At 29.7% G+C, this 13520-nt stretch overlaps 2 protein-coding genes across 2 annotated transcripts; one reads left to right on the top strand and one right to left on the bottom strand.

The window, feature by feature from the left end:
- Window positions 1-775: 775 nt before the first annotated feature.
- Rbm13 (RNA-binding motif protein 13) lies at window positions 776-5195 on the bottom strand. The gene is made up of 4 exons (XM_065509067.1): window positions 5059-5195; window positions 4942-4988; window positions 4078-4861; window positions 776-1268 (listed from the first exon to the last, which is right to left on the bottom strand). The coding sequence occupies exons 1-4, from the start codon at window positions 5071-5073 to the stop codon at window positions 1050-1052; spliced, it is 1065 nt and encodes a 354-aa protein (XP_065365139.1). The 5' UTR covers window positions 5074-5195; the 3' UTR covers window positions 776-1049.
- Window positions 5196-6972: 1777 nt separating this feature from the next.
- LOC135957937 (uncharacterized) lies at window positions 6973-10669 on the top strand. Its single transcript, XM_065508784.1, has 4 exons — window positions 6973-7192; window positions 7324-7659; window positions 8297-8942; window positions 9096-10669. Exons 1-4 carry the CDS (start codon window positions 7089-7091, stop codon window positions 10410-10412), a joined length of 2403 nt encoding a protein of 800 aa, XP_065364856.1. The 5' UTR covers window positions 6973-7088; the 3' UTR covers window positions 10413-10669.
- The last annotated feature ends 2851 nt before the right edge of the window (window positions 10670-13520 follow it).

Here is a 13520-nt window from a genome sequence, read left to right as displayed (position 1 = left end):
CGATGGAAGTAAGGGTAATTGTATAGCTGACGAATTGACCAGAAGGAGAACGATGATGGCTGAGGAGGCCATTGATCCCTTTTCTTTGCAAAATGTAAAAACTGAAACTATATGAGACTGCACAGAAGAGGTGAACTAATGAGGTTATCGCGAGGTCTACCTGGCCCGATGCCGGCAGGACGAATCTATTTTTAGAATTACGTCGTGAGCAAATAAGGCTAATTGTTTATTTTATTACAGGACACATGCTAGAATAATGAGCATACGATTTAACAACTACTGTAGAATCTGTCGAAACAAAGATGAGGAGACTGTGTCTCACCTCTTCTGTCATTGTCCGGCTCTGACAAACCTGAGGGAACGTATCCTTGGAACCCCCTTCCTCTCTCGTTTAGATGAGTTATCAAGGATGAATCTGAGACGCATCAATTCCATCATCAGAGAATCTAGTTGGATCAACTTGGAAACAACATTTCCAAGTTTGGGACATTTCGACCAAGTTGACAGATACTTTTAGTTTAATATTCTCAACATTCAGCTTTTGTATAAAAAGTAACGACAGGGAAAATCTCAGTTTTTTGGTACGAAAATTTATAATTTAGTTAAATAACCATTAATTAATTATAACTGTTAACTAATTTACCATCTCTCAAATTTATTTCAAACCACTTTCCCCACACTCACTCTTACCTTAACACAAAGGGTTAAACCTCTATTTTTATGAATTACTACAATTAATAATGTTCTTACAAGATAAGTAATTAATAAACAATCGTTATTATTTTATGAGTTTTGTGATTTTTTTTTTATTGTTTATTGTAGTTTTTTGTTGGTAATTTTATTCTTTCTAGTTAAAATAAAAAAAAATTAAGAGTATAATAAAAATCTATTTTGAATGCATACACGTTTTGTAATAATTCAAATTAAATCATATAAAAAAAGAAAACAAGTAAATAATTAAATGTTTGGATTGTTGTTGATGTTTTAATTGCTTTAATTTTATATATATTATACAAACGTTAGTGATAAAATATTTAATAACTACTACCTCAGTTATGTAGCCTTTGCCGGTCTGTTTCGGTTTCCATTTCATATTCAATTTCGACTTTAGGTTTTTTAACACGTCTTTTCGTTTTACCAGCGGACACGGCAGCAACACCATTTGATTTGGATTTACTCTTAGAGCCGGCTGCAGCGGTGGTGGCTGATGATTTCGTTTTGCTAGGTGCTTTGAGGGGAGCTCGTACAAATGCTCCAGCAGCGGTATCCTGTTACAAAATTACAAAGTTTATAAAACACTTTTTTTTTATTTGAAAGTCTTCTTTCTTAACACAATTCATGCAAAACTTTTCAAATAATTTTCTTGTTAATTTGTTTCAATTGAGAATTTATCGCAAAAAACTGGATTTCTTTAATAATTTTTAACACCTGACCGTGAGTTTGTGTTTAATGTGATCTTTTTTTTCTTATTATAGAGAATTGCAGTAAACAAATAAACACGTTTTTTAAAAGATTTAATAATTTAAGTACTAATTTGAACTTTTTTATTTCCTTTTTTTTTGGTATGGAATTTGTTTAATTATCTGCTCAAACACTTGTTATCTTATTAGATTTAATCTACTTTTTTTATTTTGGTTATTGTATTTTATCTTTATCGTTGATTTCAAACACCCGTTCAAAAATTATTTAATACCGAAAATTATAAACGTTTTTATACAGTGGGCTTTACATTGTCGAACGCGCCAGACTAACTGTTTCTGTATTGTTGAATGAAATTCTTTGCAAGTCTCAATTAAAAACAATATTTATAAAAAAAAAGATCTGAAATTTATTGTTAACTATACATACATATATGTATGTACCTATAAAAAAAACACTACACACACATAGATACTAATCTAAGTGGCAAATAACAATAATAATAATACAATATTAACAGTGGAGAAGTTTTCTGTGGAGAGATAATAGTCGGTTAGTCAGTCATTCAGTCAGTCAAGTAGTACGAGTTGAAGTAAATTACTATATAATAGTACTAGTTGTTGTACTTGTAGTGGCAGCAACAGCAGCACAATCATGATTTGTTTGATATGCCAAAATAAACATTTATTTTATTTAGTTTTTTTTTTATTTGTTCGTTTGTTATTTTGTTCAACATAAATTTACCCCCTTAAGCTTAATGCATGATGATACAGCAATGTCTTGAAAGTTTCAAAGTTTTAAATATTTGAAAGCAGCATTTAGAAAGAATTCGTTCATTTTGGACTTTATGTATCAACATTTTTGGATTTTGGAAATTTTTTATTTTATTTTTGAATTTTGCAAAATGTTCAAAATATTTCAATTCAATATTATTTCAATATCTTTGGAGAATCTAAAATTTAAATAAAATTTCTGAAATACACTTGGTAAATTTCTAATAAAAATTAGAATGTTCTAAAATTTAAAATTGTGTAAAAAGATTCTTCAATTTTAAATTTCAGAAATAAATTGTATTGAAATATTTTGAACATTTTGTAAAATTTAAAAATAAAAAATTTCAAAAATTTAAAAATGTCTGTTGAAAGTTGAGTATCCTGAAACTATTAATTTGATTGATGAAAATAAAACAAGTGTTCTGTTTAAAGTAACGATGAGAAGTAACAAAAACTTTATATTTTATTTAAATAATTTTTTCAATGTCAATTCACCAAAAAAAAAATTGTGAAAAAAAAGTTGGTTGAAAACATTTTTTTTTGGGTGAAAAATAATTTTTAGGTGAAAACAATTTTTGAAACCACACAATTCAATTCACCAAAAAAATTATGAAAAAAAAGGTGGTTGAAAACATTTTATTTTTGGTGAAAAAATTATTTTGGGTGAAAACGATTTTTGAAACCACAAATTTTTTTGGTGAAAACTAATTTTTGTTGAAAGGTAAAAAATCGCCGGTTCTGGTCTGTTTAGGTAGTAGTAGTTTTTTGCCATTCCTGGGCCGATTTTAAATTGCACCTAACCAGGGGCCGAATTTCCGCATTCCGTAATTTTCTTATAGAAATTTAGAACATTTTATCATTATTTCGATATCGAAATCATTTTACGATACGACAGCTCATTCGATCACGAATGCGGTAATTCAGCCCCAGGACTATACCCGATATACTTATATATCAATCATGTTTGTAAGATATTTGGGGACTTCGGAAAGTTCCCAAAGTCTTTATAGGGTCGCAAATGAAAAAGTAGAAATTAAAAACGGAATGGCCCTTTCCACTCATTGTGAAGGGTTTATATAAAAAGAAATTTTAAAATTCAAATTGCAAATTATAAAACAAATGAATTTTAAAAACTTTCGAAAAAATAATTAAAATTAATTAAAAATTTCTCAAATACAATTGCAAAATTTTTTTATTATAGGAAATGGTGTAGTGCAACTAGTTTAGCTGAAGTTGGGCCGAAAGAAAACAGTACACAACAGTAATTAAATCCTCCAATGAGCCATTTAAAAGTTAACTCAGAAAGTAATTATTATAAAAAATTGTTTTATGGTCAGAAAAACGTTCATTCTTTTGAAATTAAGTAGCGTGTCTGTCAAATTGTTTTTTAAAGTAAGAAATACATAAATTATGTGTTAAATTTGTTATTATTGTGAGGAAATTAGAGAAGTAATAAAATAAAAAAAAGCTAACAAGTAAAAACGTCATAACTGTGTAATTTTTATCAAGTTTGCTAATAAATATTTTTTTTTAAAGAAATAACTTAAAAGTATTTAAGAAAGATAAATAATGCACTTGCACTTAAATTTGAAAAAATCTTGCTCCAAAACATATCTTTATTATGAGAAAATACTACAAACAAAATGTATTGTATTATTTCTTATAGCTATAAAAATTTGAATTCCACCTAAATTTTAAATTTATTTCTAAAACATAAATAAAATGTATTGCATTTTCTAATTCACAACCACCTTAATTTATAAGTATTATGTTTGCCACTAATTAACCTTCCCTAAAATCCTTTAAGAATTAACTACATCATACTTAGTTTTGCACTTCATGTTTATAAGAACAAAAAAAAAACAAACCAAATATTTGCACTTACCTCAATGTCAGAGCCATCACCTTCCTCATTATCTGATGCCTCAAAATCACTATCAACTTCCACTTCTTCTCTTTCACCCGAATCACTTGAGGCACCATCATAATCACCCTCCTCATCATCGTCTTCGATCTCCTCCTCCGAATCAGCCTCCACAAATTCTTCATCCAGAAGTTCTCTTCTCAACTCCTTAGCTTCACTTTCATCATCCATTTCGTGTTCCAACTCTTGCTCCTCTTCCATATCTTCTTCATCCTCCTCGTCTTCGATTTCTTCGGCCGCCAAAGCCTTGTTGAAAGCGGTTTGAGAGAAATTGTAAATATCTTGATAGGTGCCACGCTTCAAACGTTCCATAAGTTCCTTTTCAATATGATTTTCAATCTTGGCCGCCACCAAAGCCTTTTGTTCTCTTCTCGTCTCTCTGCGTTCGATCTTAGTTGACAAGGGAACTATTAACTTTTGACGTCTCAGCTTCAATTTACGCATACGTATCAAGTATTGGGTGATTTTCAAAAATCTCTGTTTATTTTTGGCTATCATATATTTGGGCCAAAATACTAGATTTTCATTGATCTGTTGTATGGCCTTTTCAAAGTTTCTCGACAGTTTAACACGTTCCCACATTTTGCTAGGCATGTGAGCTCTTTCGGCTGTTTTCATGTACAAATAGATGATACCCTTCTCCTCGCGCACAGTAGCATATTGTGAATTGGCCAGAGGACAGGTACGTCTGGTGCACATACCCGTTATGTTGTATTCATGGCGACAAAAGGTACGGGTATCAGTTCTACAATTAGGGAAATAGAAATTTCAGGAATTCTAGTTAGTGTTGGGAACAGCTACAAAAACAACAAACAAAATACTTACTTGACTTTGTGTGAGCAAAATGTTTTATTGATGATGCTCCAAACAACCTATAATTTAATAGAAATTATTAACTTAAACTTATACAATGATGTTAAGATTTTATTGTTTATAACTCACATCATCGTGCTGCATTTTGATTTATTTAATTTTATTAAAATTTTCTGTTAAAATAAGCGTAAAATCCGAAATAAAATCTACTTTTGGAACACGTGCAATAGCGATGTTTTGAAATGAGTTTATTTTTCTTCCCACTTTGACAGTTGTTTGAGTGTTCTCTCGTAATTTTATTTTTGTTAACATGGTTGCATTCTGAAAAATACTACTATTTGAAAGAGTAGTGTGTTTTTTGGTTCAGACATTTAAAATGGTTATTTCATATTATTCTGCTATATCGATACTAAATTGAAACATTCAGATATTCATTTTTATACGGAATATTTTTACCGTATTACTGAATATAAATTATTGACATATATTAAAGTTTAATGAAAGTTACATTTATAGAATGTGGTTATACTTTTTAACAATGACAAAATAATTAAAATTATTAATTGAAAAATTCCTAAAATGACTCCCCAGCTTGTTATCAATAATCGAAAGTTGGAAATTAGTTCTGAAACTGTTAGCCGCAGGGTAAATGAGGCTAGTCATGGTTAATATAGTAACGCGAAAAAGCGTCTTATTCTTAAAAAAATTGCTCGTTCACAATTTGCCAAAGAACGTTTTAACTGGTCGAGACAAATGTAATACTGTTCTCTTTTCGGATGAATCCAAATACAATTGAAGAGGCATTGAGAGAAATATAGCGATTCCATTATTATCTATTTTAAACGAAGTTATGTATCAATACGCTGGGAAGAATATGACCACAAACACACCTCTAGTGTTGTAACCGAATAGTTAAAATCATGTTTTGAAATGGCCTGCACAATCGCTAGATCTCAGTCCCTTAGGGACTCAAAATTGTACCTCAAAGAAAGCTTTATCAGATGCTTTTATAAGGGAATGTCAAAATATTTCAAAGGAGACGATTGACTCTGTAATTGAATTTTTGAATACATAAATATTATAAATCGAACATGACATTTTTCTCCAATCTTTTTTCATTCAGAATAAGAACATGTTCATAAATATTAAAAAATTGTAAATTGTTTTACGTAAATTTTGGGATATTTTATTATAATGATTTAGTTCTTGACCTATATTGACTAATGTTTTAAGATGAATCAATAAAATCTGAAACGTAAATAATATTATTAAATATGCGTTTACATTAAACCATGATCCTCATTTTGTATATAATGTTTAAATTATTTTTTTAATCTTCTGCAAAAATACTAAAAAATGCATTTTTAAAAATGTTTTGCTTGTATTTTAATGATCGGATACTTAAGGTAGGGTCACACATGACAAATATTTGACGAAAAAGACGTAACCACTAAATAAAATACATTTAAATACTATTATTTATTTCAAAAACTTATTTTACTTACAATGATTCAAAACTAAAAATTTAGTTTTATTTTATTTGATGCTGTTTGATCTTACAAAACACTTGTAAGAGTAAACACGTCAAACAAATTTGTGCTAAAAACAGTAGTTACGCTTTTTTGAGCAAATATTTGCCATGTGTGACCCTACCTTTAGTATTGAAAAAATTTTCTCTTTGGGTTGTTTTGGCTCTAAAATTAATTTAAACATTTAAATTAGTTTTTAGAATGAATGTTTTTTCATCATTTAAGACAAGACATTACTTAATCACTATTTAATGTTTATGATTTTCCCAACATATGTTGTCATGTTTGTCAACAAAACCAAAAAAAAGTAACGAAAACAAAAGAAATTCAAATTCTACCTGTGTTTTAAAATTGTTATTGTAACTGCTTGCTACTATTGTTCTGCAACTGTGTAAAATTTGTATAAAACTACCGGTTGAGGTGAGTTTTATTTTCACTCACTCAATAAACGTCAAACAGCGTGCTTGTTGAAAAAAACTACAAGTGACAAGCGTGCGGCGGCATTTTTTATACATATTTTATAAAAATTAATTAACTAAACTTTAAACAAAAAATTAAAAACGTGTAATAAAGCAATAGTGAATAAAGTGTTAAAGAAAACTTTATTGTTTTTAAACGTGTGGAAAGAAAATGAATAACAATGTATTGCTATCATTGGCCATGAGCATAATACCAATGCTGGCCATTGGCTTTGTGGTATTATTAGTAATTTATAAAATTTATATTAAAATACGGTAAGAATATGTGGCTGTCTAGAGTGTTAAGCAAATAAACCAGTTATATTAAAGTGTTAATGCAAATATAGTGACTTCATTCGCGCCTTTTTATTTATTTTCCACTTATTTTCTTATTTATCTATTTATAGTTCACGTTTTAACGTCACTGTCAACTGTTGGTTTTGTAATCAAAACACTAAAGTGCCCTACTTAGAAGGCAATAGTTGGACCTGCCCATCATGTGAACAATACAATGGTTTCGCTAAGGATGGCGACTATAATCGTGAAATATATGAACAATTAGATTGTAGCGGCAATTCGGAACGTTTTAATGTATCCCAACCTGCCACTAGCTTATTGCAGCAGCCTTCCCAGAATGGTTTTTGCGAGTTATGCAATGAGGCTCAACGCTTGAAGGTGGAAAAGTTGGCTCAGTTTGAGCCCAAAAATGAATCGCATTGGGATGAAGAATTAAAAGTTTATAAGTAAGTATGGAATTTATTTGTTTAGTTTGTGTTAAGAACTGTTTTTGGCGCTGAACTGCCAGCTGTTTGGTTTTAAATTTGTTACCTGCTTATTTTGATTGTCATGCATTATTTCATTGTTTTGGACTTTATACCTGCTGAAGGTTTTCTTTTGTGTATTTTTACATCTGTTGAGAATATGTTTTCAAAATAGAAAAACACAATCAGATTATTGTATTTACATTATTGATCATCGCATATGTGTTAAAAATTTGCCAAGATAGAAGTGCACTAATTTTTCGAAACATAATCTACAATTTTTGAAAAATATTGGATACAAATTTGATTATGATAAGCAAATATATAATTGATTTTGAAAGAGTGATTCTATAATGTAGAGAATAATTTACTTTTCATTTAGCATCGAATTTTCGAACTTAATTTATAATTTTCGAACATAATATTACATTGTTATCAGGTTTGTATATGATCTAGAGATTATTTTAACAGCTTTAACAATTTTTCGAACATAACTTCGAATTTAATTTCGAACATAATATTGCCAAGGTTATGAATGCCAAATATCTATCAATAAATGTATTTTTCAATTGTTCCAACAAATATAAATCAATTATTTAAATTCTTTTTTTATTTCCAGAGCCCAATTGGAAGATCAATATCGTCTGTGCTCCACCTGTGATCGTCATCTCAATAAAGTTCTCCGGGAGAAAAAGAAAATGGTTTTGGGTTCGAAATTCTTGGATTTTATCATCAAAGGAGCCGAGACTCTAAAACAACCACATCTAAATCAAATTCAACATGCCAAACAGCAGCAGAGGAAACAAAGATTACGTACACTTATCACCCTACTAACACTTACTAACCTATGTTGTCTTTTAAGTTCACTGCCATCACTTAACAAAGAGCATTTAACCCAATTGTTAGGAGCATCTCTAGGTCATCCAGTATTTTTAATTGCATCTCATATTATGGCACTCGCAAAAGTAATGGGTTCCTATTTGGATACCATCAAACAGCATGCGGTGGTAACCAAAATTTCATTATTTTCACGTACTCTCTTCATGATGCTCATGTATTCGTTGGGTTTGAAAGTCAATCATTTTAATTTTTCCTCTCTATATGTAAGCATTTGTCCATTTGCGTTATTGGCTATGGCCTTTATGCATAATGTTGTAGATGGTTTCCGTTTGACCAGATATACGGGTATGATGGTGATTTGGAGTTTGTTTGCGGGCGGCTTAGTTGAAGAAACATGGTTGTCTGTGACACCGCAAATGTTGATGGTAAGTTTTGTGTTTACATAAATTAAATTTATAATTTTTTGTATTCCCTGCACCATGAGTTTATATACTCTGGATCGTTATAATATACGCTACAGACGAATATATATCTTACTTGTTATTAATTGTTTATATTTTTTTTTTATTATTTTGCAGATTTTTACTTCATTGCTTACGTTTGTAATGGCTTACAGCTCAAAGCCAGAACCTTCACCTAAATTGCATGACACCACTGCCAATAGTTTTCATAAAATCTATTCAGAAGACTATCTCAGCGATGATGAGACCATGAGCATGTTAAGTCAACAATTAAACGTTAGTAGTGTTTCTATGCGCAGTGTACGCTCTAACAAATCTTTACGTGCTCCCTCACCTTTAATGCGTAACAATGTTTCGCCACGTCTAAGCAAATCTCCCCTAACTTCTTCGGTTTTTTCTTTACATCAGCTGCCACGCAAACACATATCGCCCAATACCAGTTTCCGCAGTTATGCCGGCGAGGAGAATCAAACTTTAAGGCCCACCTTTGCCACACCCATGGCCATGCCAATTACGGGACGTCAAGGTTTGTTTGCCTCCAATTTGGAGTTGAATTGTAGGGAAAGACCACAATCGTCGGTGTTTGGTATGAATGCTTCGGTGGCCAATACCGCCATGTTTAATAATTCTTTTACAGAGACCAACAAATCTCATTTTGGGCATAACCCGCGTGACAATGAGTCCTCATTTTATACAGCCGCCAATAATACTGGCAACACCTCAATGTTTGTTAATAATAATCATACTTTTGTAGCACCCAGCAGCCAGTCAGGCTTACACTCACCCTTTTCTGTCTCCAGCAGTGCTGTCTACCAGCATCAGCAACATCAGCCGCCAATGGCCAATACTCATCATAAATTACTTTCTCCCACCAGATTTAGTACAAATAATTTATCATCCTGCCATGCCTCTTGGTTGTCGGGAGGTTACTTCAATCAAAGACAGTCGTCAATGGCTGAAATTCCACGCACAGGCTTAATTATACCCACAGCACAAACTCAATCTCTGATTACTCCCATGGAAGAATCTTTATCGAGGTCATCTTCCCACTCATCGGGGTTTGAGTCACAAAATGGTAGAATCAATGGCAACATGTCGCGCGAAAATTCCTTGTGTCCTGACTTTAACTTGGACTATCATCAAAGAACATTAACCCACGATAATATCAACAGTTTTCAGCCCATAGATTCTCCCAGTTTGGGTGCATTTTCACCTAGGCCTTCTCTTTTAAGCAACCCCGCCTTAAATAGTTTCCCCTTGGAGCATTCTGATATATGGAAACAACCTAATTTTAGCCGTAGATCACAAAATACCACCAACTTCACAAGAAATTCTATAGATTCATTTAATTTACGCAAAATCAATGAGGAATTGCCCTCCATTAAAAGGGGTGATTTGCTGCAAAAATGGAAGGAAGGTCAAACCATTTCATAATCTCTCTAGTCTTTGTACACAACCACTATTACCTCTTTAAGACTATTATTTTTTTTTTATTACATTATGATTTTTTCTTTTTTTCCTTTAATTTTTTTTTAATTTAATAACAATTTCCTATTTTTATTTACTAGTTTTTAAGGCAAAAAAGCAAGGCTATAACACTACATATACAATTGTTAAATATATTATTTTATTATTTCCTTTACTTTAATATATATTTTGTTCATACATTTGCATATTTAGCCAATTTTTGCTGGTTAGAAATATGTGTGTTATTTAATTTTTGGACTAGTTAAATATTTCTACTTAATTTAAGTCTTTAGTTTTATATATTTAAAAAAACACACACAATTATTAATAAGTTTTTATTGTATAAACTTTAGTAAAATTTTTCATTTTTTGTATTTGTTAATGTTAAAAGAAAAAATATAAGATTTATTAACAAAAAAAATATAATAACACTGCCCAGGTTAATAAAAAAGACTAATATTATTTTTTGTAAAACTTATTTAAAAAAAATTAATCTAAAAGAAAAAATTTACAAAAATAAAGATTTTTATAAAAAAAAACAAAAGGTATGAATTTTATTTGTTTAAAACAATTTTTAAGATTTTTAACTGCCCCTGGAATATATTTCAATGACTCCCTAAAGTATGCTATTATATTTATAATGTTATTGTTTAACACTAAACTAGGACTTGAACTTTCATAGAATAATTATACCCTACACCATAAGTGGCAGGGGTATATATAATTTTGACATTCTGTTTGTAATTTCTACATTTTTCATTTGCTACCCCACAAAGAATATATATTATGGATCGTTATAGATAGCGGAATGTATGGTGAATTCAACTTTCCATAGTCCCCAAATAACTTACATGATTCATACATCAATATATCCGCTATAGACCCGGTTCGGATGCTATTTAAAATCGATAAAATCGGCCCACAAATTTCTGAGATACAAGGGCGGTTACTGCGTAACTTAATCTAAAAATGTGTGCTAAATACATTGTAATTCGAAAAGATTTCCTTTCGAATCGAATTAGGGGTTAACCTCCCAGGACAACCTCGATTTTTTACCGATTTTAGATCTATATCTGGATTATGTAGTCATTAATATGTATAAACAATATGGATATCTAATGATAAATATTTCAAAGACCTTTGCAACGACGTATAATAGCGCCATAGTTAGTCGGGAACAAAATTTTACCCGAATTTTTTTTCACCATTTTTTTTTTTCACAAAATTTTGAAATGAAAATTAAAAAAAAAAATTTTAAATTTTTTTATCTAAAAATATTTTAAATTAAAGTATTTGGTGAAGGGTATATAAGATTCGGCACAATAATAAATTATAACACAAATTTTGAAAAAAAAAATTTAAAAGAAAATTTTAAAAAAAATTTTTTGAAAAAATTTATTTTTTTAAATTTTTGTTTACCTAAAAATATTTAAAATTTTTATTTTAAAGTATAATTTGGAGAAGTGTATATACGATTCGGCACAGCTCTCTTACTTTTTTTTAAATTAAATTACATATTTTGTATAATTTTCACTTGCAAAATATGTTTTTTTAATAATTTGGACATGCTAATCATGCATATGAATAAACATCTCAATTATTTCTTTAAGAACTTAATACATTAAGTCGATATATTAGATATGTTAGTTAATTTTTATGCTTTAAATAAAAATTTTCCCCTTTTAGGAACCCTAGTGACGTGCCATAAATAGGATTACGTGATTTCTAGCAATAAAAGTTGTTTTTTAATTGTAAAATAAATATTTACAAATATTAATGGGGAATTACAACATTTAAACTGAGTCATTTCAAGATAATAATGTAAGAAATTAAATTTAAATTATATTATGAAATTATAATGTCATATTAAGATACTCTTAGCCCTATTTTCACGGCGTCTGGTTATTTCTTAACTTCAAATTATACTGTCTGTTAAAACAATTTTTGTATGCAAACTCGTTAGTATAACTTAATACTAAAAATTGAGGTTAGAGATGAAATTCGATTTTCAAAGTTTAGGAATTATTTTAAATTGAAATTAAAACTGCCAGTTCTTCCATTGTGAAAGACTAAAATAAATTTTTATGAAAAACACACAGAATTCAAAATATGTATGTGTGTATGTATGTATTTTAGATTTTTTCGACATTTATTTCGAAATAGTACTGAAATTCCCACGACAGCCGGTTCTACGCACCGAAATAACCCGAGTTCAAGGGCTGTCAACTCAGCAACAACTGCTGCTACCACAACAATAACAAAGATTTAAGTAAAAATTATATTAATAAAAAAAATATATATGTATATATTCATATACAGTAGTTGACAAAACAATATAAACAAATATTCAATAGGTCACAATCCAAAAACATTTTTAAGAAATTTGATTTTTTTAGAATATATTTCATTAATATACAGTGGTGGCCACGAATTTAAGACAAAAATTGTTTGCTAAATTCCACGTGATTGTCAATTATTTTTTCAAATATTTCCACACATATGTATGCATGAGGACTGTTTTAACACACAAGTGTGTTTTATTCGACTGTGTCAATTCATACATATTCACCACGAACACATAAAATTTTTCTACAGCTTGACCAAAAAATTTTTTTTTTAAATAAACATATTTTCTCACATTTATATCATTATATTTTTATTATTATAAAATATTCGGACCAAATTTCGTATTTTTAGTTCCATTAGTTTCGGTCATATCATGTTATTAACAGCGGATGTTCGCTGAGGTGGGTCAACGTATTTCCACATATCTTTGTCCATATATGTTTTACCGATTTTTCCAAACATTTTTCAGAAACTAGAAACACTAATAATAAATTTCATACCCTTAGAGGTCCTTTTATTTTGGCTCTATCGCACTTAAAATTCAGTTGATGAAAAAAATTCAAGTATTTGTCTTAAATTGGTGGCCACCACTGTACATATACTTTTTTACTTATATGTATTAAGAAAAATTAAAATCGTAATTAAATTCAGAAAATAGAAAACAAATTATTGACAAAACCATGGAAACTTAGGTTTAATTTTTATAAACATTTTAATCACTGAGTATTT

Source organism: Calliphora vicina, chromosome 4 (assembly GCF_958450345.1).
Source record: "Calliphora vicina chromosome 4, idCalVici1.1, whole genome shotgun sequence".
NCBI classification, from domain to species: Eukaryota; Metazoa; Arthropoda; class Insecta; order Diptera; family Calliphoridae; genus Calliphora; species Calliphora vicina.
The sequence above is the reverse complement of the archived record's forward strand: the minus strand, read 5'-3'. Positions and strand labels throughout refer to the sequence as shown.

Coding starts and splice junctions, on each gene's coding strand:
- Rbm13 (XM_065509067.1), bottom strand. Junction 4,862..4,941: donor TTTTGCTCACACAAAGTCAA/GTAAGTATTTTG, acceptor CCCTAATTGTAG/AACTGATACCCGTACCTTTT. Junction 1,269..4,077: donor GTGATGGCTCTGACATTGAG/GTAAGTGCAAAT, acceptor ATTTTGTAACAG/GATACCGCTGCTGGAGCATT.
- LOC135957937 (XM_065508784.1), top strand. CDS start 7,089: ATGAATAACAATGTATTGCTATCATTGGCCATGAGCATAATACCAATG. Junction 7,193..7,323: donor AAAATTTATATTAAAATACG/GTAAGAATATGT, acceptor ATCTATTTATAG/TTCACGTTTTAACGTCACTG. Junction 8,943..9,095: donor TGACACCGCAAATGTTGATG/GTAAGTTTTGTG, acceptor ATTATTTTGCAG/ATTTTTACTTCATTGCTTAC.